The sequence below is a fragment of the Melopsittacus undulatus genome, chromosome 1 (assembly GCF_012275295.1).
Source record: "Melopsittacus undulatus isolate bMelUnd1 chromosome 1, bMelUnd1.mat.Z, whole genome shotgun sequence".
Classification (NCBI taxonomy): Eukaryota; Metazoa; Chordata; class Aves; order Psittaciformes; family Psittaculidae; genus Melopsittacus; species Melopsittacus undulatus.
In genome coordinates, this window is record NC_047527.1 from 95,602,282 (window position 1) to 95,627,594 (window position 25,313).

Consider the following 25,313-nt stretch of genomic DNA (forward strand, 5'->3'; position numbering starts at 1 on the left):
TACACCTTTTTTCTTTTCAGAATCAACGAATCCCGTCTGACATGGTGTTTCTCAGAACATCGGAAAAAACTGGTATGTTTTGATAATTCATGTTGGTTAAATGATAAGTTTGTGGTTGCAGTAAAATTTTAGGTTGTGCATTGTGGTCAGTTTCAAGAGATCAGTAGATTGGTGGCAGAAAATCTTCCTTCATCAGGTTAATGGAAGTGAGTGCACATGTGAGAAATGCAGTATGCTTGGACTGTAAAACAGGAGAAATCTTACTATGAACATGAAATTATAGATAAATTCCTCCAGAGATGATTTTTGTGAGTTGTTACAAAATGTTTAGGTGAAACCAATAGTAAGACTACTTTATATTTAAAAGACTGGTTTTGTTTTAGGTGACATGACAGTATTTTAAGTGATTAGTTGTAACTCATTATCCTGCAACACATTTAAATGTCACTGATTGTATTTCAGTTATTAAATTGAAAAGAATTGAAATCTTAAACTACTAATATATGAAATTAAAATTTTTTAAAAAGGTCTATTGCAATGATATGAAACCCTGAAATAGCTGAGTTGTTGGGTTTTTCTGTTTGGGGGGTGTTGTTTTATTTTATTTTTTCACTTAAAAATAATACTACCTTTTTGATCTGTCAGAAAACCCCACAAATACCTTGTTGAGCGAGAGAAAGAAAAGTACTTCTTTTTAGTTCTGCTTCTTTTCATATGGTGATAGGGGAGTACTCTTAATCTTTGAGAAACAAGTGTCTCCTTTATAGGAACCCTATAAATTACAGCTGTTTTGATTAAAGTTTAGAAATTACTATTGAATGCCCCTATATAACTCCAATGAGTTTCTCTGCTTTATATTACCATTTCTCTTCAGATCCTGAAGAACTGTCTGATATTTGTCAGACAGCACTAAATTTCTAAAAGCTAATAGCTGTGGTATTGGTAAAGCCTGTATTACTGGCACTTGGTATTGCACTGTGGCACTGGAATTCTATCATATATTTCAGATAAGAGTCTAAATTTGCAGAGATCATTTGCAAAAGAACACAAAATATTTCTGATAGCCTACAGAACCCTACTAGAGCTATATATTTGCTAAAAGATATTACTGTATATGGTTACTGTGTCTTCCTAATGACTTCCAAATGCTGATTAGATGCACTAGATCATCTATAACTGATCTGGACTGACAAAGTTTCCTAATGATCTGTATATCATCTCTGTCTTGGTTAACCACTCTTGTTCAGGATACATGGGCTTTTCATTCCCTCCCACAGTACCGTGTTATATTAAAACAACTGACAACTCAAATTTCTTGGACCCAGCATGATTATAAAAGGATTGATAACGTCGGGTGTTGGGTCTACTTGCAATTGTCTTTTCCTGCTGACCATAAAACTGTTCCAGCTGAAATCACAGCTTCTAGAAAAGTAGGAGGGCTTCTGCGCCCATAGAAGAGTTACTTTTAAATTAGGCTGCTTGCATGCAATGTGTAAGTGGTGGAAGGTCAGTGTGCATTGATCCAAAATTTTCCTAGTCTTTACTAGAGAACTCAATATGTATCATTGTTCAGTGTTTGCTCTTGAAGAGCATCAAAAACTGTCTGGTAAGAGCTAGCTTGCTGTCCTTAGCTAGGATCCTCACAGCAGTTGACGTAGATGCGTTGTCATTGCTGGAATAAATTAACAAGAATGAGGTGAGACAGTTGCCTAGCTTGCAGCAAAACAAATTCTTAAATTACGTATTTTGCATATCTGCACTGTAGCATGTTTTCCTCCCTGTTAATTCTTAAATTCATGGATTCTGTTTGTGAGGTTGTAAGACACTGTGTGGCCTCCCCTCCCTGTAGTACTGTTAGTTGAAGGTTATGGTACAGGTGTGGTCGTCAATGAACAATACAAGCCAGAAATGCATCTGCCTAGGGTACCTCTGTGTCTTGATTGGAATGTATATGAATAGTAAATCTTGAAGGACCGGAGTTAGTATAAATCTATCTCTTTGTCAAGATAGAGGTGGGGAAGCTGAAGAGGGTGCATCCCTACATCAGAAATGTGTGAAGAATAGCAATTTTGAGAGTAAATTCCATCAAGTCTACTTCAGTCACCTTTCCTGGAATGTCATAATTATAACTTTCCTGTAAGAAGCTATGTCAGATTGCTATCTAGAAAATAAAACTACTTATCTTAGAAGTTTATCATGTTGTTAACAGTAGGCTTTCCATAACCAATACTGAAAAATGCTTATGAACAGTTTGAAAGAGTTGTGTTCCTACTATATGAATATTCATTATAATGTAAGTTGAGTAAAGAACAAATTGAGTAAAATCTTCCCAGAATTCTGTTATAAATTGTTTTATATATACTTATGCTAAATGTGGAATTGTGGAATGTGATTTTTAACACTGAAAATGCAACAGGTTATGTAGTTATATTGGTGTTGCACTTTAAAAACAAAACAAACTGGGGGGGGAGGATGAAACTCAAAAAAAGCCCCTGAACTTCAAGCATATGGCAGCAATTCTTTTTTGACTAAAGAGTGAGCACTTGCATCTGTAATTGTTTCTTCCTGGATGCTGCAGTTTTGACTGATTTATGGTTTAATTTATAGTTGGCACTTTAAGTACTTTGTAAAACACATTAGTTTTTGCATGGTTTTATGTTCTATATGTAATTCTATTTTATCTTCTCTGCAATAAAACAGTTTAACTATAACTTGTTACTATAAATCTATAAAGAGTAAAACAAAGAGTTTGAACTAATCTTAAAATCCAACACACCCTGTAAGCTGCTTCTGTGGTAAAGTACCATTTTCCAACTTCAGTATTTACGCTACATATTAATGTAGTCTTCAGCACTGCAGTATCATGTATCTTCAGTTCAGGAAAAGAAGCGATTTGAGTTATAAATGGGTAGTTTACAAAGTTCAGCCTAAAACAATTTGGGCTTCTTTTTATGCAAGTATGGTGCTATGGAAGAAATGAAGCAATGGCGCGTGGGCTCTCCTTCCACTTCCCACGCTTTTAGGAATGTTTTTTTAGGATACTTCTAGTTCTGCGTTATAGAAGCTGAATCTCAGAGACTCAAGCTTATTTTGATAAAACTGAATTCTTATTAGATATCTTTATTTTTACTTTGTCTTTTAGGTGAAATATCTTCAAATAATCTGATATGACTTGATGCTAATTGTGTACATATGTTTTATTTCTTGGATTCCTATGTTTTTCAGACAGACTTTTAGAAAAGTTAGCCTAAAGAATAACATAGGTGGGTCTGTGTTTTGTATTTGTGTTTAACAATTTGTAATATCAGTATTGCTTTCTTTCATTAATAGAGGTAGCTAGCTAGTTTAAGTTTTAGAGTTAGGATTAGAGTTAGGATTTTAGAGTTAGGATTAGGGTAAAAAACCTGGAATAATACATTTGGCTTACATACACTTTGAAAGGCGTGTGTGTGCACGCGCGTGTGTGTGTGTGTGTTGAAGCTGAATCTTGGTATTGCTCATTACATGTGGCAGAGATGGTGAGCAATTTGGAAGATGTGTCCCATTTATCAGCCTTCCACCAGATTAAAGGAAGTGTTCATGCTGAGCCGGCTGCAATAGATGATTTAAATTATTTTCATTTGGTGTATAAGTAGGCATCATGCCAAAATCAACTGACTGCTTTAGTGGAAAGCTGTTATGTAAATTGTGTTACACCAATGGAAATCTCCCTTACTGAAATTAAGCTAGATCCTAAGTGGCCTTTAACATAGTTTTCAGGTGTTACTTTAAATTGCTTGGCATGCTTCTCTGCATTTTATTTTCTATATGCCATCTTAATCATAGATCAAAAAGCTAGGCAAGGCATTCCAGAAATCATAGTATAACTTTATAGTTGTCCACAGGAACTGCCAACTGAAGCAGGTGTTGATGACTTCAGTGTTACGGGAGTGTTATCAAAGCTACTATGTTTGTAAGCAGAAATAAAATTTCAAAGATAAACCTTTTCCTTCTCTGCGTAAAATCCTTGTCTTCTGCCTTAGTTGTGCCTTGTGTTAGTGCCTTGGTTGAGTGACTGGCTTCAAGTCCAGGTCAGGTATTTCTGTACTAACACACAAAGGTGTTCTGATATAAACTGCATCTGATCCTTCATGAAAATCTAGGGTATGTGTTTATAAAACTTGTCTTTACGTAAGTTCAAATCCTGAAGATCTTTGGTCTGCCCTACCTGGTTGAAATTAGCCACAAGTTGATTGTTACTGGGAGAAAGAAGGCCTGGAAGAATAATATTGTGCATGGAAATAGGGCTGCATGAGCTGTTTGCCGAAGCCTCTGCATTTGGAATAGGAAAGGGATAACTACCTTTTGCGCTTGTGGTGTGTTCCATAGATGATAGAACTATGAAGAATTGCTTGTGTTATATATTGCTGCTACCTATTTAGGCCTATGACAGGCTGATCCATAACACTGTTGCAGGTTTTGTTATTAGCTTTTTAGGAGGATAAGAATTGATTAATCTTACCCCTTCTTCTTGCTCCTGTGTTCCCCCTTGTCACAGATAATGCTTTGTGATGGCATGAAAAGTAGAGCTGGGTTTTCTCTTCAGCTTTTTCTGTTAGAAACTGAGCTTCCAAAGGGTAAAGTGGAATTGCTTCTACTTCAACATTCCTGACCATAGCATTTGAACCTTGTACATCTGTCAGTTGCACAGAGTTAGAATTTTTGGCAGATGCTTGATTTGATGTAGAATAATAGCCACTACTTCTGGAAAAAAAAGTAATTTTCCTAAGAGATGGAGTATTGCATTACGATACTGCTCTTCTAGCAAACTGATAAAAGTTTTTAATAACTGTAAAGGTAGAAGTCTAGTTAAATAAGGTCCACAAATGCATTTTAACACACAAGCTGCCGTAGTCTTCAGTAACTACCAAACTGGCAAATAAAGGTAATACTCCAGAGAGAGCAACTCCCATTGATCAGTTCCACTGCTGTGAGCACAAATCATCATTATGAACTTTTTTTTTTGTTGTTTTGTTCGAGTTTTTTTGTTGTTGCTGTATGCCTTTAAATCCGGTATTACATTTATTTACTGGTGTGGACATTCTAAAATATTGTATGTGTATTACCACACCTATTGTAATGGAAGCAACAGGGAAATGAGAAATCATTACAAGTTCTCACAATCTTTTGACTATGAAGACCTTTTAATGCCTTGCAGGGTAATGCCAATTGCATAATTGTTACATCTGTCATTTTTCAGGTCTGCATTGCATTGTTTTGGTCTTACCTATGTGAATACTTAAGATGGTGTCTCAGGAACACAGGATGGTTGAGGTTGGAAGTGATCTTTAGACATCATCTGGTCCAACACCCCTGCTCAAGCAGGGCCATCTAGACCTGGTTTCCTAGGACCATATCCAAACAACTTTTTAATACCTCCAAGGAGAGAAATTTCACAGTCTCTCTGTGCAAGCTGGGCCAGTGCTTATTTATCCTCACAGTTAAAAAATACTTTTTGTTTCCTGAGGCTCAAGGAGCCTCCTGTGTTTCAGTCTGTGCCGACTGAAACTGGCACTGTCCTGTCACTGAACACCACTGAAAACAGCCTGGCTCCGTCTTTGCACCGTCCCCCTGCAAGTAAAAATATAGTAAAGGTGATGCAAGCAGTATCTATTTATTCTGGACACTTAGGAAGAAGTGTTCTGCAAATAACTTAATTGTCTGGGCCCCAATCTGTTCTGGAACTTCAGAGACTTGAAAATCAAACCAGAGGAAAAAAATGTCAGTTTGGAATTCAGTTGCACAACTGATGTCACTTTTTATTTCTTTATGAAAGCAACTGCTGCAGAATAATAAGGTTGAAGGACTTGTGTTTTTCACACATTCTGGAATTTTCTATTATGTGTAGCAAACAAGCATTATAATCCCTACCTGTCTGGCAACATAAAATGCTTTCAAAATCTACTGCTATAGAGAATGATAAATGACTAGAGTTAAGTTTTGCACATACGGCCAGATAAAAGTTTATCTTCAGGGCATGAGTAGCTGCCAACAATCTGTCCAAAGTACTTTAATCTGTTTCTATGCTTCAGTTCCTATTCCTTTTTTAACATTTGATTTAATTTGGGCTTGAAATGTTTTGGTATCTACTTTAAGCCACTGAGTAATACTGATTCTATGTGATCAGCTACTTGTTTTAAGGTACGGTCAGATAGTATGAGTGTTCTGTGGTGGAAGGAGGAGGTCTCAGCAAGCATTAAGCTCCTAATAGTATTACTCTCTATTACTGATGTAAAATTACACAGTAAAATATTATTAGAAAACATGATCATATATTTCATTCTCTAATTATTCTCTTGTATTTTCTGTGCATAGTAGGGTGACTAGTTCAATGCATGTTTTTTACTGGATTTTTAGCAAAATAAGCATTAACAAATAAATACTTACTATTTCTTTTTTTTTTTTGTATTAAAAAAAATTAGTAAGAGTTAAAGTTTATCTACAGGGAGACTGTGTATTGTGCTGGGTATAAATCTGCCTGTTCCCACTGTCCAGTAGTAATACGTTTACCTAGAATTTTAGGGAATTTGGTGGTTTGGCAGAGTTAGCAGTCTCTTGAACTCCCAAACGGTTCTGCCAATTTTGGGAAGCAGTTTGGAAAAACTGAAGGTGAAAATCATCAGACCAGATGTCAGAGGCAAGTTAAGTCATAGAATAATAGAATTATAGAATAGTTAGGATTGGAAAGGACCTCAAGATCATATAGTTCCAACTGCCCTGCCATGGGCAGGGACACCTCACACTAAACCATATCACTCAAGCAAACAAAGTATATGTAAATTTGGAACTGATAGACTGTGAATATATTGTTGGAGGCTTTGAAAGTTAAAGACAAAGAAATTACTTTTGCAGAAGTTTTGTTCAAGAATTCCTTGCAGAGAAGCAGTTTATAATGTTTCCTGTAATGTGTGTGTTCGTAAGATTGATGCCATTGATTATGATTTTTTAAAATGTCACCTTTTTCAAAATTCTAGTAGATTGTTTAGTCTTGGGTTGGGTGGTTTTGGTTTTGTTTTTGTTGCTGTTTGTGTGGGGTTTTTTCCTTACCTGAAGGCTTTACTAGACATAGACAAGCTGTTAGCATTCACTTGAGAGATCTTTGTAACAATTGGAAAATACTTCCTGGTGGTCCTCATTTTCATTATGAAAAAGGAATTTCTGCATAACCTATGAAGCTTTGAATATTAGATCTAGTGAGGATTGATCTTGCAGTAAAGTCTCAATAAAAATTTAGAAATGCTCCTCAAATCAATCTTAATGTATTTATAAGGATAGCTTGCACATCAGATTCTGACTTTCATGTGGGGCTGGCTGGAGTTGGAATGGAAGCTTATGTAGACTTGAACTACCTTAATTGAGCAGCTCTCCTCCCAGTAGTAGAAAACCTAACGTGGAGCAACCTGCCTTGTAAGGAGTAAGCAGCTGAGGGTGGCACAGGGTTCTCCATACAAGTGCTATGGCACATGTGGCCATGCTGTCATTGCTCTTGGTACATGTGGAATTTAGCTGAAATAATTAACTACTTTAGTTACAGTTCTGATTGCAGGTGTCCATGTAGCTTTACACAGCCTTCCTCTGTCTGCCAATTAAAAAGAAATTAGAAAAAAATAGAAATCCTCTGCTTTTTGCTGTAATGAAAACCAGTGATAAATCTTTGCAGCTGGGTCTGATGCTTCTTCCCTGATGCTTATTTGGTAAAGGAGAGAATGTGCTGCTAAATTTTTAATCAAGGCTTTATCCTCTTTTTGACATGCCTATTGTAATCCAACAGTTTTCTCAGCTCCTTGGACTTGTACTTTTTCTGTATTTAAGATTTATGAGATACTAAGGCTTTGATTCCTGCTCCTCCTAATTTAATGTTAAGTCCTTCAAGTTGATTACTATTGCTGCTGCTAAAATCTTCAAGACTGAATGTGCTTTTAGTAGATGCTGGTATATTTGACCGTATGTTTTTCTCAACCTCCTCTGTTTGCTTGTGAGCTCTGCTTTCACCAGGAGAGAAATTCGTTCCTTACATTAAATACAGGGTCTCCTCTTTGAGGTGTATATGCATGTGTATTTTTTGTATTTTTGGGCTTTAGAAATAAATGTGTTAGGAATGTTGATGGGGAAAGTGAGTTCTGTCCTGTCAGAGCTTTCAAATCAGTGAGCCTGTTTAGCCAATCATCTTAAAATAGTTTGAATGTTTTGAACCTTTGCTTGTGGCATTAATGTTAACATGTGCTTTTTATTGGGATCAGAAAATGTATTGAATTGATCTTGATTTTTCTACTGAAATTTAAGTCAAGAAAAAAAAAGGAAAGCTGGTTAAAAAGTCCTAATTTGAGATGCAGTTTCTGTTGTTATATTATTGTTCTGTATAACTACTGCATATCTGACTGTACATTGCAAGAAGGAGCCTACTGAATCTTTAAGCAGTGCTTGCACTTGGAATAATTCTCATAATACATTTTAAATAAGAACCAACTTTACAATTGCAAACAGGAATGTTTTCCTGCCAGGGCCAAATGAGCACTGTGTGTTAGGGACAGAAAAGGAAAATGCCAGCAGAACTTGGACGAGAAGAATGATTCAGATAATGATATCAAATTGGATGGTGTTCATGGAGTAGCGCTGTGTTCATGGAATATCTGTATTAGACAATGTGCCTGTTTTACTGGGGCCTTAAAATGGTTTGCAGTGGAGCCACTTTTGTGCTGAAAGACCTCTATAGTTGCTGAAGGTTCAGTTTCATCATTTCTGCCTATTGGGATGTGCAGTATATTTTGTATTGTAGCCTGTAATCTCAGTGAAATTAGCTTGCTGTAGTAGGTTACACTAGGTGGGAGTTTTTGTCTGTTACAGTTCCTTCTGGAAAATACTTTTATCCTTGATTCATTTGAAGGAAGGTGTATCATCTACTGGTCATTGAGCAACATGCTTCTAATGCTAATGTATGTAGAAAATATGACTGAATAAGTGAGCAAAGTTGGTTTACAAATCAGTAAGCAAGGCTGAAAATATTCTCAAGGTTCTTGGACTTTAATCACATGATATGTTTGGATCATTCATAGGACAGATCACCGTAGGTTTTTTCTTGTTCTAAGTGTTAAAAACAACTAGAATAGCAGACTAAGCAAATGCACAAACGAGGAGTAGTGTCGGTGAAAAATATTCTGGTATAAAATGTCATGGTAAACTTGGCATCTGCCAAGCACAGTTCTGATTTTTCACATCATTTTAAAGAGGTATTCTGGCCTCCTTCACTTTTTTTTTTTGATCTTAAACATAACTATTTTTTCAGTGTTCTAAGCATTCTGTGTGGCAGAGTTTTTGATTTATTCATTAAGCTGAAGATGCAAATAATTCACATTATCTTTTTTTCTGTATTGTTGGGTTTCTCCAAAAAAATTACTAGTACATAACAGAAGAATAATGGAGCAAAGTGGCGCATCAAATTCTATTAAATTGAAAAGATAAAAATTAATGCTTTTAAGTATTCTTCTGTATATCTCAAAATAAGATAAATTAGTAGGTTAAAATTTGAGACAATGTAAGTGTGAATAAAAGTAGTTTTTTTTGTTTGTTTGTTTTTTAATTCGGGACATTGTTTGCTATACATAAGAGAATTCCATAATGTTTTTAACAAAAATAGAGGTGTAAATTCGTAAAGCGTACTGAATCAATATAGCAATTCAAAAAAGATGCAGTGTGATCAGGCTTGGATTAAAAGCATCTGTGTGCTTGTCAATAAGGAGTTGTGATGAGTTTAGGGGTATCATATTGACTGTGTATTAATACATGGTATCCTATAAGACCATCAGTTGATTGTTTAGAATGTAAATGAATCTGTTGATGGATCCAGTGACTGATGGCTTAAATTCCAATTAATCAATTGCTTCATCGGTTTCTTAATTCAGATCAAATATCTCAAGTACACACAATTCTTTCATGGTCTTCAGAGAAATTAATGTTTTAAAACTAATTTAATCAGTCTTGTATAAATACCACTAAATTTTTTTGATTGCATCCTATGTGATGACATTGTAGTTTAAATGTTTGGGATGTTGCAGGTGTCTTTTTCTTTTTTCTTTTTTTTTTTCTACTTGGAAGCTATCATAATTGAAAGCTTCTTGTTATAGTGGTAAATGAAACTCTCTACTCCAATATGTTATCTTGGTGCTGCTATTCATCTTGTCATCAGTTTAAAATTTTCATGCACATAGTCACTTAAGTAATATAAATGATTTAAAAATTAAGTTGTTTGTAAATGATCTGGTGTTAGGTGTGCAAAGTCAAAGTCCATTTTTCTTTTGTTGGGTATATTTTAGTATCCCATCTTTTTCAATGCTTTTGACCTAAAGTAGGAAGGCTGGTAATATTACTAGACAATATATAGCTGCTTATGACACCACAGTTCCGTGTGCCCTGTTTCTCAGTGACCCATCAATTAATTTATCAACACTTGACACACGCTCTTCAGTGTGACACTTATACCAGTTGATCTTAATTTGATTGCCATTAAAACCTTCCTTTCCTGACAACTGTTGTCAATTATACAAAATAAAATCAAGTATTCATAAGTAGGCTGTAATAGGATATAGGCAGACAGATTTAATAATTCAGTTTTGCTGGGGCTTGAAAGGCATTAGTTGTAGCTGTTGTTCTCATTTGTAAAAAATTCATTGGATACAGCTCTTGAGAGAGAAGGCAGACATAATTTTATTTAGATTTGACTGAGAAGAGCCCAGACGTGTAGTGGTGGCTTAGCATTAACTCTAAGAATAACTGACATGAATTCTTATCAGTTACATATTATAGAAAGTAGACATAATTTAATTTTAGGCAAGTTCAAGTGCACACACTCTACAGTTGTTTTTTGACGATATGTCTATAGAGTGTGTTAATTCAACACTGCATTTATGCAGACCAGACAATACCTTTTTAAGACTGGGGTGCTTGGCCTTTAATATGCTTGTAAAATATGCATATTCCTCCATATCTGCTATATACAACTAAATTGTAGCTGCTTCCCTTTGATGCATTTTCAGCATGAGATAACATCAGAATGTGCGTGCAATGGCATATATTAATTATACCTATAAGTTCTCTTTAGTTCTTACTGGCAAGTCTCTCCTTAAGCTGGCTGATATTTGGCAAAAAAAAAAATGGAAGCAGAAATCTGTTCATTTTAATGTTCTCCAAGAGAAAGTTAAATACATTTTTCAGAACTTATGTGGTGTTGATTTGGCTTCTTATATGCTGTACTGTGTATACTGACATTTGTAATAAACACCATGTGTGGTTTGACTGCTCAGGTTCTGTGGAAGGGATTTGAATGTACTTGTGAAATCTAAAAATGGAGATCTTTTAAAAAATAATTTCACTTCTAAAGTGCTGCTTAAATAGGTGTAGCTGAAAACAAGATCTTCTGTAAGTGATTTCTCAAAGCAAGAGCAGAAAAAGTGGAGGACAGAAGTATGGAAGTATTTTTATAATGATATGTCATGCACTTTGATATTTTTTAATGCTAGTTAGAATAAGTTGTTCCATAGGGTTTTTTCCCTTGACTTTTCCCCTGACTTAAAGCTTCTTTCTCAGATCTTTCTTCCACGATGGGAACTAGGAGTAAGGAAATGAAAACTAAGTCTGGATACAGGGCAAGTAAGATAGTTTGGTTTCTTATGTCAAGAAAATGATGATAATTTTTAACATTGCTATTAATCAAGAAACATGGCTAATCCTGGAAAGGAAGTGTTTTAAATATGAGCATACTTTCCCACTTTTTCTTTGTCAAAACAAAGCCAGAAGACTTCATGATCAAAGAAGAAAGCAGGGAGGAATGATGATGCATAGTATTAATTAAGAAAATGCTCATTATATATATAATTGATTTTATTTCATTAAGAAGCTTCCCTTTCTGGTTTGGTGGGGTGTCTTTTTTTTTTTTCCTTTGCTCACTTTTTAAGGCTAAAATATGACCAGTGTTTTCCAAGGACAGCCTGTGTTTAGTTTGAAAATTCTTGTTGAGGGTTATTTTCTTCAGGTTTTCTAGAGGTATGCAGGCCCACAAAACCAGTGATGCACATGGAAGTGTAAACCATTCCCCAAAGCACTTGACATGTATGTGTCCTGTGTGTATGTTGTGATTAAAGTCTTAAGTCCAGCACACACTGAGTAAGTAGGATTCTTCCTGCTTATTCTGTATTGAGCACAGTACCTTTATTTGACAAATCTAGGCCAAGTGTATCATGGCCCTAAATCAGTGCCCTCATAGATGAGCTCTTGTGTTACTATTTCAAAGCACCATAAAAGCTGCTGAAATAAATGTTATTTTTGTTCAATATTCCATTACTGCACAAAATAACTTTTTAAAAAGATGGGGTTTAATCTCAAAAAATTAAGATTTATTGGAACCTCAAATAACCATTAACAAGAAGTCTATTAACAAGTAGCAATGTATCCCTATATTTTAAAGTTACATAGTTACTTCAGGTTCTTAGAATGGTTTTATTCCTTTGTACTGCAGGTGCTGCTTAGGGTAAGCAAACTTAAGCAATCTTAGAATAAATTCTCTCAGAATTTACTTAGGCCTTAAATAGTTGAGCTTTTGCTAGAGCGCAAACAAATGGAATTGTAGTCCTAGGACTTCCCTAAGCATACAAGTTTCACAGATTTAAACTGAAATAGCTTTAAAAATCAGTTTGGTTGCTATTGGGCAGCACCTTGCATGGACATACTCTAAATTGATTTATGCATATCTTCAACTGATTAGGCTAAATAATTATTGTATGCTTGTAAATTATTTTCAATGTGCTTATGTGATGTTGGCTCTACTTTTGATAAATGACTGAATTCTTCAAACCAGTGTAATTTCCTTAAATCAACCCTAAAATTCTAGTTCACTTCAAACCAAAATTTCCACCAGAAAGACAGAAATAAATCCGAGGGTTTCACAGTGTTCAGCTTTGTCCACTGATCTTGAATGACTCTGTATTGTTATAGGAAATAAGCATCTGAGTGCCATCACTGTACAAAGTAAAAGGTTTGATATTCATTCTCCTTTTATATGTAGCCTAATGTACATAATGCCATTTTTTACTACTTTTTGTTTTTGTTTGTGGTGGTGGGAAGAGAACAGTGCTTCCAAGCATTTCAAAATGAAACAGTTACAAATAGCTGTTTTTTTTTCAGAGGACTTTGATTATTAGAAGTTTTATGTACTGCTAACTCAAAAACCTTCCAAAAGTAAAGAAAATATGTCTAACTTCCATGCAATACACAGTGGGGAATGTTTAGTTTTTTTACAGGTCCAAGGTCTTGTGGGACTGAAGAGTTGTTTTCATACATTCTTTGTAATTACATGTTTAATCTCCCATGTTTATAGCTTACTTAAGCTGAGTTTAAAATCAGGACCTCATAAAATAATTAAAATTACTTATTCAAATGTGCTGCAGTATTTGAGGAAGAGGATTGTATTGTTTCAATTTTGCTGTTGTGATCATTATTGAAAGCTGACTTGGCAGAAGGCAGTCCCTTTTTCTGGATAAAAGGGAAACAGGCTATGAGATAAGTTATTGATGAAATTAACTGCTGAAGTGGAGAGGAAATGCAGCTGGCCAATACATGTCATAGTGTGAGCTCTATTAAATGAATATATGTGCAGTCAACCATTCACAGGAGCTACACTCGTCTTGAACTGCATTGATCTATAGTATAATTCTAAATGAAATTGATGGAAGAGAGCAACCATTGACAGGAGGGGTAAAGAGAACCATGAAACGTCTTGTACAGGAAAAGTATGATGGAAAGTAGGCTCATTTATGCCATGGATAGAAAGTGCATTGGAACTGTGGTATTTCTAGGTGTTCCTAGATATCTCACCCTTAATTATTAGGCAGTGTATGTTGCTGGACTCCTAAAAAACTGCTTTATAGTATTTATCTTTTAAAAGAAAATCCATAAAGAATCCTGTCAAGAATTTAAAATCAGCTTCTTAAGGACTTTAGATACAGCTTTACAGCGTACAGCTCTGAGCTTTCGGTGAAATTTAGTTGTGATCATGTGTTCCAAGAGCTGTTTATGTTAACATTTAAAGTTGTTTGTTTTGTTTTTTTTACTTATTATGTACTTAATATAAATACAGCTGTTACATGGAGGCTGGTAAGTTTCTTTCAAGGCTGCTGTGTAAAAATGCTGCCTTCTAATCAGATATAAGTTCAGGTGACTTCTCTTTCAGACCGTTAGCTCATTGAACTGCTTAATTTACAGGCCTTGATGAATAAAACATTTGATTCTGTTAGATTTTACTTGTGTCAGGGTCCACGTGTCCTATAAAAGAATCTCTCAATTTTGTGTTCATTGGTAGGTAACACTTTCTTGATGTATTGCCTATTAGATTCAAAGCTTCTAGCACATGGTCTTCTTGTCTGAGTAAGAGGACTCAAACCTGGATAGACTCCCTTGGCAGTGTTTCTTTCCGTTTAATTGATGCCATATTACTTCTAGTGATGAAAATACTTTGTTTTTATTGGATCAGTTGAACTATGGAAGGAATTATGGGTATATATGCAAGTATGTCAATATGCATTGTCTAAAATTTACAAATAACTAGAAAAAATCTATTTTTATTTCACACCCATAGCACACAGTTACAATAGCATATCAGTAGCTAGGCTGTAGCATAATGGAACTTGTAATGATTGCTTCAGAAATATTTAAGGTTTCTTTAGCATAGCAATTGTGAAGAATATTGCTCAAATTTTACCACCTTTTTAAAAGGCTTCAACCTAGATGGAAGTAGTAGCTAATTGCAGGGTTTTAACATATTTGCAATGTTAGTGTGCTGTCTTTTCTGAATCTGACATCAGTAACCTGGTATATGACTTTAGACCTGATACCCATCAAGCTAGCTATTGGGGTGGGAGTAGGCTCTGAACTGGTTTCACTTTCCTGTTTCTTGAATATTTGTCTTCTGTGTGTAAATCCTTCTGATTCTCTTCAGTATGTATCAGTCTATCATGAACTTCCCTTGTTTTAAATACAGTGCATGTATGGACAGACTTTTTTAGCCTTGGATCCTTGACACTTGTTTCTTTAAAGTGTAATACATTAGGACCCATATGGTTTTGAATGGTATCCTTGTTAAGGATTTATTAAAAAAAGTTTCAGAGAACCCAGAAGACTATGAGCAGTGGAAGTTTGTGATGTCATACCAGTAAAGAGACAAGAATCACAGGCATCAGTTTGTTACTCTGTTGTGTTGGAATTGTACAAGCGACATAATTCTGAAAAGAAAAAAGTGAAACCTGTTTTAGCCAGTGAAGTTATTTCTCTTGCTCCTACCATTTAGAAACCTGTTTGGAAACTATTAAGAAACTTGAAAACTATCACTCCCCCCTATTCCTAACAGGCATATTGTTAATTTTATCAGAAGAAAAATTTGCTTTTATGTCATATCTAGAGCATTCCTGAAAGAAAACACACAGACATTGCAGAATCTGAATCCTTTTATATTTAACGTGTTTATTTAAAAATGGCTATAAATTTCTTTATTTTCACTCTTCTGTTTTGTTGTTTTTTAACCCAAATTGAATTTTTGAGATTAAAAAAATAGTGTGTCTCTTTATAACTTCAAGGTTCATGTTTCATTCGAACTGACCAGCTCGATGGAGAAACAGACTGGAAACTGAAGGTTGCTGTCAGCTGCACACAAAGATTGCCAGCTTTGGGGGTAAGCATTTTTATCTGTTTGCTTTTAAGTTATCTTCCATGTATGCATACATACCTCTTAGGTAAAAATTGTTACTTTAAGTATGGAGAAATACCTGTTACTACAGTGTTAGCTTTTGCAATAAGTAGATATTCTGCTGAATGAGAAGTTGGTTATGTAAATTTGAAAAGAAATTGAGACTGAATTGGATTTTTATCTTTGGACTTAGTGGTTCTCATTGTGATCCCCACTGAAAACCATACTCTGCAGAGGCATATCACAGTTGTAGTGTTTTCAACCAAGTGTTATACTGCAAGGGCAAGTCATTCATGCCTCAGGAACCATTGATTTAATCACTTGCTTGGAGGCTTGTGAGACATAAGTCTGCTCTTGGAAAGTAGAGTGGTTTTTGTTGTCAAGATGCTTTTTAGTCTGACTAGGTGCAGCATGCAAGTTCCTGCAAGGAGGGCTCTCTGACAGTTGCCTGAATGTGTGTAATTTTTATGTGTGTATGCATCATGTCACAGGTAACCCTTAAAATCATGAAAAAGGATATATGTATGTGTGTATATGTATGTATACATTCAAAGTAGACTTATCTACAAAAATGTATGTAGAATTGCATAAATGTCTCTTAAGGAGTAGCTGAACTTTGTCCCTTGTATTGGGGAAGCATGCTATTTTATATGAGAGTGGGCTTAGTATTAAGAGACTTCTGAAAACACACATTACAGACTGGTGAAAATTGTACAGAATTCCTCGTGTTTTGACACTAAGTTCTCTAGGTACATCCTCTGTTCAGCCTGGAGAGGAGAAAGCTGTGTGGAGTTGTCACAGCAGCTTTCCAGTATCTGTAGGGAGTCTACAAGTGTACTGGAGAGGGACTCTTCATCAGAGACTGTATTCCTAAGAAAAGGGGTAATGGGTTTAAACTTAAACAGGGGAGATACATGTTACATATGAGAAATTCTGTACTGTGAAGGTGGTGAGACACAGGAACAGGTTGCCTAAGAAGCCGTGGCCTGCCCTGTCCCTGGAAGTGCTGAAGACGAGGTTGGACAGAGCTTTGAGCAACCTGGTCTAGCGGAGGCCCTGCTTGTGCCAGGCAGTTGGAATTAGGTGATCTTAAGGTCCCTTCCAACCGTGAAACATTCTAAGTGTTTTATTAAAGGCAAACTTAGTTTCAGTGGACTGTGGATATGCCATCTTGGTAAAAAAAATAGTGGTTGTCTGCCGGATCTTAGCAGGACTTCAGCAGTTGTTACTCCACAATTACTGAGTTGCCACCACACTAAAATTAGCATAAGGGAGAGATCTGTTTCCTGTGTTCTTAGTGTTCTGGCTACTGGCTTTACATGTGACAGGAGGAGGAAAGAATAGCTCAGTTTGAGTTCAGATAACTGGGAATAAGGGATGGAACTGAAGTTTGGTCATGCCCATAGAGGTGCCAAGTCAGGCTCCAAGATGGGAATTCTATCGCAAGAACACCCTTTAACAAGTATTTTGCAACTTGCAGTTGAATTTAGTATTTGTAGTACTGCTTCTTTTGTAGGTTTTTACCATTTAATCATTGGCCTCTGTGGTTTTTCATGGAAAAAAAAATCTTGTCCATATTTCAGACAGATGCATCCATTTGACTGAGATTCATTCAATTTTCTATCTTGCTTTGGTTGTTTTGGTTTGGTTTGTGTGTGTATGTGTTTGGGGTGGTTTTTTGTTCTCTTTTTGTTGGGTTTGTTTTTTGATTTTTTTGTTTTGGGGTTGGGTTTTTATTTTTTTGGGGGGTTCTTTTTTGTTTTGTTTTTTTTTTTATTAAATAATGCTTTTTTAGAGTTACAACCATGTCTAACTTAGCTATTATTTGTTATTTCACTTGTTCTGAAAGCACCACTGACTGCACTTGGCAACTACAGCTTTGTGCAGAGCACTGCCTCATTGAGTTCTGTTTGCTGGTTATAATTTCAGTGTTCAGAGCCTGAAATCTGGAGTAAACAGCAATGCAAATGTTTCTCTACACTTTCCATGGGAAAAAAAAAAAAAACCTTACATTGTCTTTTCCTTTTCTTAAAAACCCCAAATGCATGTCTGAAATTTTCCCTGCTTACTATAGGGAATTGTTGTACTGTAACTTTTATATTATGTTCTTTATTGATAACTGATTTATTTTTTTTTTTAGACTTGATAAATTGTTAAGCATCTAGAGATACAGTATAAAATTACAGTTAGACCTGTGCATTTCATTTGAAAGAAGTAACCATATATAGTTGATTACAGTGGAAAATAAATCAGAGGTGGTTGAAGCTGGGCAGTCTGCAATTGAGTAGTAGAACATGCAGCCTCAACTTCCTGCAGAACTCAAAGTTTGCTTCACGTGTCAGTTGTTTTGGGCATGTTGGGGAGGAAAAGGCAAGGTTATCACCAATAAACTATTCATGCATCTTGGCAACAGTGTGCACAAGAGTCAGCTGTACAATATAGTTAACAATTTTTTCCTTAGCTGTTTCCCCTTACTGCTGTTGATTACCTCTAACTGATCTGTGCTTCTTGCAAGATTTTTGTGTTCTACCTCTTCATGAGCTATAGGTAATAACCTGAGTTGCATCATCAGTTGCAGTTGGTCAAGGAGCTACATGCACTTAAAATTTCCGTGGCTACCAGCAGCAAAAGGAAGCCCCCAAGTAGCTGATGAGCCTCTGCCCTTTCTTGCATCCCACAGTCACTGGTGGCTAACCATACTAGCCCAAGACTTTGTCTGCATGAAGTTGACACGTCATCCAGAGTAGCTGATTCTGGGTATAATACTTTCTGCCAACTTAACTAATCTATCTCCCAATTTCCATACTGTCTGGTTTGGTCAAACCATTGACACTGGGTGGTTCTTTAATGAGATCATTTTAAATGGCTGCTTCCCAGCTGGTCTTGGATGGTTTGCAGTGGTGATGTCACATCTGTTTCACTCCTGTACCCTGTCTGTCTGTGGAATATTTTGCTGAAATAGTAGCTTAATGTGCCCAAATGTAAACACTTTTTAAGGCATGCCCACATCTTTCACAGAAGATAATATCCCAGAGGCTGTTTCCCTTCCTGTGGAAAGCACGGTGTATTTCTTAACTTTCTGCAAAGACATGCTGAGCTTTACTGGGATGGCAATAATATGCAAGAGTATCATCTAAACAAAGTGTTGATGGACAGCTTCAGAAGATTACTATGAAACTGTAAGCAAGCAGTGAAATCAAAACTAACAAAAAAATAGCATTATGGAATTATTTTATTGTAAGCTTAATTTTTGCACTTAATAGTAGAGCTGTTTCTGTAGGCCCTACACATACTCATTTTCTTTAAAATGCAGTAATCGGAATGATTTTTTTTTATAGTTTCAGTGAAAAGAATGGTTTCAGAAAAAAATAAAAATAGGGTACGCACTTTAAATATATAAGGACAGTGTTTGGCACCTTTTGGAACTTTACATTCAATTTATCTAAAAAGGCATGCTTAAAATATGTAGTTGAAGTTTCTTCAGCAGATAGTATTCAAGCTCTCTTGTATACTCAATGGAAAAAAATTTGAAGCAAGTTGGTTAAACATAAGGATCACTTGAAAAATCCATTTCAAGTAGACTTTTTCTAACCCTAGGTTTCTACAGTATCCTCTGTTGCTTAATAAAACTAAAAAGTCAGGCAAGCTGCTGTCCAGGTATTAACTTGAAAATATGTGGTCTGTTGCTGTGTAAAACATCCATATGCTTCTTTCTGTGCCTAACTTGAAAAACCACTCTTTTACAGTGATTATCTTGCTAACCCATATCATGTGTAATAGGCGCATGAGCTTTTCTAAGCCTATCAAAAAAGTAATTTTAATTACTAAGTAATTTTAATTACTTTTGCAGAAACTTTGTGGGCTTTCAAGCTGTCTAGCAAAGGGCTGAGCTTTGTGCTGTGGCCTGGGATCAGCTTGGGTTTTCTTTTCCCAGCAAAACGTTAGGAGAATCAGACAGTGATCCTTCTTCCTGCTGAAGAAAGCTGCTGGGCCGGGATACTTATCTGTGTTCACATTATGTGCTGTACCCGGTAGGCAGTACGTCGGATCTGACCTGGCCAAAGTAAGGCACTTAAGGGAACGTCTTTCTAAATGTTTGCTTCAGCTTTTTTAAATGAAAAAGCTGTTTTGCTTTAGGAAATTTCGGAAGGTTCGCCCTCGCAGACAGCAGCCCGTCATTCACACCGGATAGAGGCCGGTTTCTGACCGGTCTGTGTGGTGCTATCGATCAGCACAGCACAGCGAGGGCGGGCAGTGCGCAGGAGAGCGGGCTCTGGTTCGCAGCGCCGCACCTCGGCGGCGCCACCTGCTGGGTGGCCGCCGGCACAGCGTCGGGACGGCGACACGTGGGGGCCCCGCTTTCTCCCGCGGCTGAGAGCGAGTCCCGGCCGCGCGAGGAGCGGAGTCGCTGATTGCAGTTAGTCATTGACAAAACTGATGGGGGATTCATTGAAGACACGGTAAAGTAAATGGGTAGGGCAGGGTATATTTACTCCGCTCCTGTGATAACCCCTGCCGGCAATGTTGTCAAGCTCTGGGGCTCCCAGCATAGGAGGGATGTGGAGCTGTTAGAGCAAGTCGAGATCAGGAAGGTGCTCTGGGGGCTGGAGCACCTCTTCTATGGAGACAGGCTGAGAGAGCTGGGCTTGTTTAGCCTGGAGAAGAGAAGGCTCTGAGGAGACTTTAGAGCAGTTTCCAGTGCCTCAAGGGGACTGACAAGAAAGCTGGAGAGGGGCTTTTGGCAAGGGCAGGTAGGGACAGGACAAGGCAGAATGGCTTTAACCTGACAGAGGGCAAATTTGGATTAGATATTAGTAAGAAGTTCTTCACTATGAGGGTGGTGAGGCCCTGACACAGGCTGTTGGGAGAAGCTGTGGCTGCCCCATTTCTGGCAGTGTTCAGGTTGGACAGGGCTTTGAGGATCCTGGTCTAGTGATAAGTGTCCCTGCCTGTGGCAGGGGTTTGGAACTAGGTGATTTTTAAGGTCCCTTACAACCCAATTCATTCTGTGTTTCTATGAATCATGTGGAGAACTCTAAGTTCCTCTGGTCTTTTCCATTTCCAAGACACAAAGCTTGTGTTTTAATTCAGTACTGCCATTAAACTGGATTGAAGTCTCATATTTGTATGGGTGGCTACAAAAGTGTGTTAGGTTTCCAAGTTTAGCTGTATATGTGTTTATGATAAACCAGCAGTTGGCTGCAGGGGTCCATTCACGGGGAGACCCTGTTCAGACAGGGGAATGTGGGGTGCAAACTGTGGTACAGCAGTAGTGCTCTTCCAGGCTTCCAGGGATTCACCATGCATAAAGCAACACCTTGTGGCAGTGTCTTCTCCATGTGCTTGCAGTGTGTTTTCAAAGCCAAGGCTTACAATTCATAATTGCATATTAAAATATATTTGTAATTATTTAAGAGAGCATGTGCAAGTTGATTAAAAACAGATTACGAACAATTTGTGTTTGACAGAATATGCTCTCCATAAACATAATTCTTTAACATTTCTTTAGCTATCTGATGTTAAGTCAGAGAGCATTGGCAGGAGCTGTCAGTTGTGTCAACAGAGCAGCACTGTAACCCTACCCACTGTGACACCCAGAAGAAACAAACCTGCAGACCTTCAGAGCTTTTCTTAAAGAACAGGTGACACCACCAAGATGATCAGTACAGATTTTGTTGTCTTTCAAAAGCACTTAATGTGATCAAAGAATTAAAATTTCAACAAGTGGTTTAATGTCAGCTGAGCAGCAAATATTGTAACACCTAGATTAGGTTTCTTGCAGTTTAATACTTATATGTAGGGCAGTCCTTCTGGCCAAATGTGTGCTCTCAGGCATTCTTCTCTAGCTTGTGTGTGATCAACTAAATTTATTAACAGCAATGAGGTCACTGTAATTTTCAATAAATGGTGACTTGCTGATTTATATCAGAAGATCCATACAGCAGTAAACAATACCATTTACATTTAATTAGTTTTATTGAACCAAAGGCAATTTTATTTGTAATGAACTACATGTTATGATTAAGAATGTATTTTAATGATCTTTAAGTAAGGTGAATAAATGTTGCCCTTGACCTAACAGGGGAGATTTTTCTGTTATCAATAACTTTACAGTGATTTTTAAATCGTGAAATTCAGAAGACAACATTTTCATGATTGTACTATCATCAAGCCATTTCATGACTTTGTGTAGAGAGATTAAATGTATTCTTCTGAATTATTATTTTCAAATGAGATCATGAAATGCACATCAGCTTTTTAAAAAAAAAATTGTTGTATTAAATAATTTTTATTATTTGAGTTTCAAGTCTTTCGTATAGTTTCTTTAATCTAAAACTATTACAAACCCCCTACCAGGTGTGTTTTGGGTTAGGGTTGTTTTTTTTGTTGGTTTTTTGTTTGTTGTTTTTGTTTGGTGGTTGTTGTTAGTTTTTACTTGAGTAAGAAAATAAGTGAGGTCATTTGCCCTCGCCACCTCCTAAAGGCAATGTAATATTAGATGCAGAATACTGTTTCCATTGAATATATCAGTAGAAGTATTTGGGTTCAGTGAACCAGCAATTCAGTACTGACAGTATGAAAGCAATACTTTACTGAAGCTGGATTTCATCATGATCATAGAATCACAGACTGGTTTGGGTTGGAAGCTTATCCAGTTGGGTTAAAGCTTATCCAGTTCCAGCTCCCTGCTGTGGGCAGGGACACTTTCCACTACATCAGGTTGTTCAAAGCCCTGTCCAGCCTGGCTTTGGATCATGTCCCTCATTAGTTAAATCATTAATAATAAGTGGTTGTGGGTTTTCTTCTTTTTTTGTTGTTTGTTTTTTTTTAGTTAAATCCTTTATTCAGGTAATTTCCCTTCTTTTCTATAATGGCAAACAAATACGTAACCAAACCAGATAAATCTTTCTGGCTCAGTGAGCAGTTATATTTACATATAGTGTTGTGCAAAAAACTTGTGTCACCTCATAAAATTCACCATTGCGAGTTCCTTCAAGACATTGAGATAAGAAATTGACAGCTTCTGGGAAAGCAGCAGTAGGTGAAGGATTCTGTAACATCTTTGCCGCCTTTATTGTTTAATTCAATTAATATGTTATCTGTCTTCTATAACTGTATTATCTTTTGTATTTCTTTTTCCTCCCTTTGCATTATAAATCCTCAGCTACTGTATTTTTTCTGGCCAGAGAATTATGTCCATTTGGAGTATAGTGCATTGGGCTATAGAAGAAAAGTCTTATCAGTTTTTTTTTTTTTTTTCTTCACACTGATAATGAAAAAATACTTCAGAAAGCTACTGAGCACATGTAATATGCTAGTATGTCTTTCTAATACTCACTAATGACATGCCAATGAATTGCCACCACCCAGATTTCTCTCAGAGCATAGGCTTTTCTTACCTTGTGTTTTTTTTGTTTCGTTTTGTTTTTTTGTCGCTTGTTTTTTTTAATGTGTTGTGTGGCTTGGTGGGGTTTTTTTGTTGCTTTTTTTTGTCTTTTTTTTTTTTGTTCGTGGGTTTGATGCAGGGTTTTTTTGCTTTTTTGTGGGTTTGTTTTGTTTTTTTTACTCTAGGAAAAAACAGATTTCTAGAATACTTGGCCAGTTCTAGTTTGTGGCATTCAGGCTAATGGCACAAATGCATAGGAAATGTGTAGATTTCAGTTTTTCAGGAAGGGGAGTTAGTTTTAGTGTTAAAATTCAGATAAAAAGAAAAGGAAAATGTGAAAGTTTAGGTGTTCAATCAGAAATACAAAAAGAGAAGTGAAACATAAAGACAACACCAAAGGAATGTGGTAGAAATATTTACATTTAAAATGTAACAAAGGAGAATGTCATAGTAGAAGAAAACATGAAGGTGAGAAACCAGGAAAATATATTACTGCATAAATGCCAATGTACTTAAAAAAGGGGATATTTCTGCTTCCTTTTATTCTAATATTGCTTCCCACTAAGGCATTTTGTCAAAAGAGTGAAGTTCTTGGTTGACGCATTTCACTAGCAGTTTTTATTGTGTATATGAGTATGTGTGTGGTATTAGTTTTCCACTGTGCTGTCCAGTACTGAGACTCTTTATTTTTCTTTGCATAATAAAGAACATAATAGCATGGATTAGCTAAATTGTAGGTGATAACAGATTGGAAAGAGTGAATGATGAAGACATAGGACACCACATGTGTATTAGTTTCATATGAATTATTTCTCATGAACCTGATGAAAGTAGGTTGGAAGAACAAGGATGCAATGAATGAACTTTAGTAAATGGCTGATAGTTTTAAGAAAAATATAATGTGTGAGAATTAATGTTCAGATTTGATTCATTTTTTAAAAGCATATCAAATAAAGTCTTGTGTGGTTTTTGCAAGGTATAAGATGTGTGCAGAATATAAATAGAAATACAAATTCATTCTTTAAAGAGCTACACTTTTTTAAAGTCAAACATGTTTGATAAATATGCAGTAGATTAAAAAAATCGTTCATTTTGATACAGAAAAGTGAAACTCATGATATTCAAAAATCTTGTAGTTAAATTGTATCAGAGGAACAAGAGGATACAAATGTGTTGGATTTTGAGATATTAACAGAGGTGGACAGTCACACTTTATTTTTGTAATGTTAAAATTCTGTATTATTAAAATGTTAATTTTTGTGCTTATATTTAAAATTATGATGGCATGCTTTTAAAAATAGCCACATTTGAGCTAAGGTGTGGTTATACTTCCATGAAAGAGGCTGTAAAATTCATTCTGCTTTTGAAGATAGCACATTCTAGCTAGCATGAACAGCATATATATTACATAGCTATGTAATTTGCTCCCAGAGATGGTGTCCAATTAGCCTCTTTCAGGATTCACCCAGTAATAAAGGATGGTGATAACCCAAATAGTTAGGTGCTGCATACACTGAGAAGGTAGACACTCTTGCATTTAATCAGACATTACGATTCTTAGATTGACTGGGATTTACTATCAAGCATTTGCTCCTCCCCAGGGTAGAAATCAGATCCCTACATGAGTGGTCTACTGTTGTTGAAATCTCTTAGCTGCTGTTGGTCAAAAAAGCACTAAAAAAGTTTGCTTTTGTGATCAGGAAGCTCTTTGTATTAGGATTTTAACAATTAGTTGGTGGCATTCTTTCTGTGGGAGGTGGATGTTTCAGAACAATTACCTGATGAAAAAATTGTTTCAGAATTTTAAGGTGATCCTTGCTGAGCCTGTAGGGACAGCTTTTAAGATCTGAAAATCATCAGGTTGTTTTTTGTTCGTTTTTTTTTTTTACCCTGTTTATACCATAATGCCATTTTACATATGTAGCCTGCTACTGTACTACCTAAGTATGTTCTATTTTTCTTAGTTTTAGGGTAGGAGTGTTTATGGGTTGTTTGCTGTCATGAGTAGTAGTACCATATATATTAGATACAATTTTGTCAGACTGGTTTAATGTATCCCTGACTTTAAGCATTTGATTAATCCTGTTAATGTATCCAGGCTTTCTTGAAGCTGATAGATTCTTCTCATGGGTTGACTGCAGATGTGCTTGAGCATTTAAG

At 36.2% G+C, this 25,313-nt stretch overlaps 1 protein-coding gene across 2 annotated transcripts in view; it reads left to right on the forward strand.

Annotated features, from left to right (window-relative positions):
- The window catches only part of ATP9B (ATPase phospholipid transporting 9B (putative)), a 154,645-nt gene that overhangs the window by 46,687 nt on the left and 82,645 nt on the right, over positions 1-25,313 (forward strand). For both annotated transcript variants that reach the window (XM_005149860.3, XM_031049651.2), the window contains exons 7-8: positions 21-72; positions 15,657-15,751. In XM_005149860.3, coding sequence (XP_005149917.1) covers positions 21-72; positions 15,657-15,751 — 147 coding nt within the window. The remainder of the gene's footprint in view (positions 1-20; positions 73-15,656; positions 15,752-25,313) is intronic.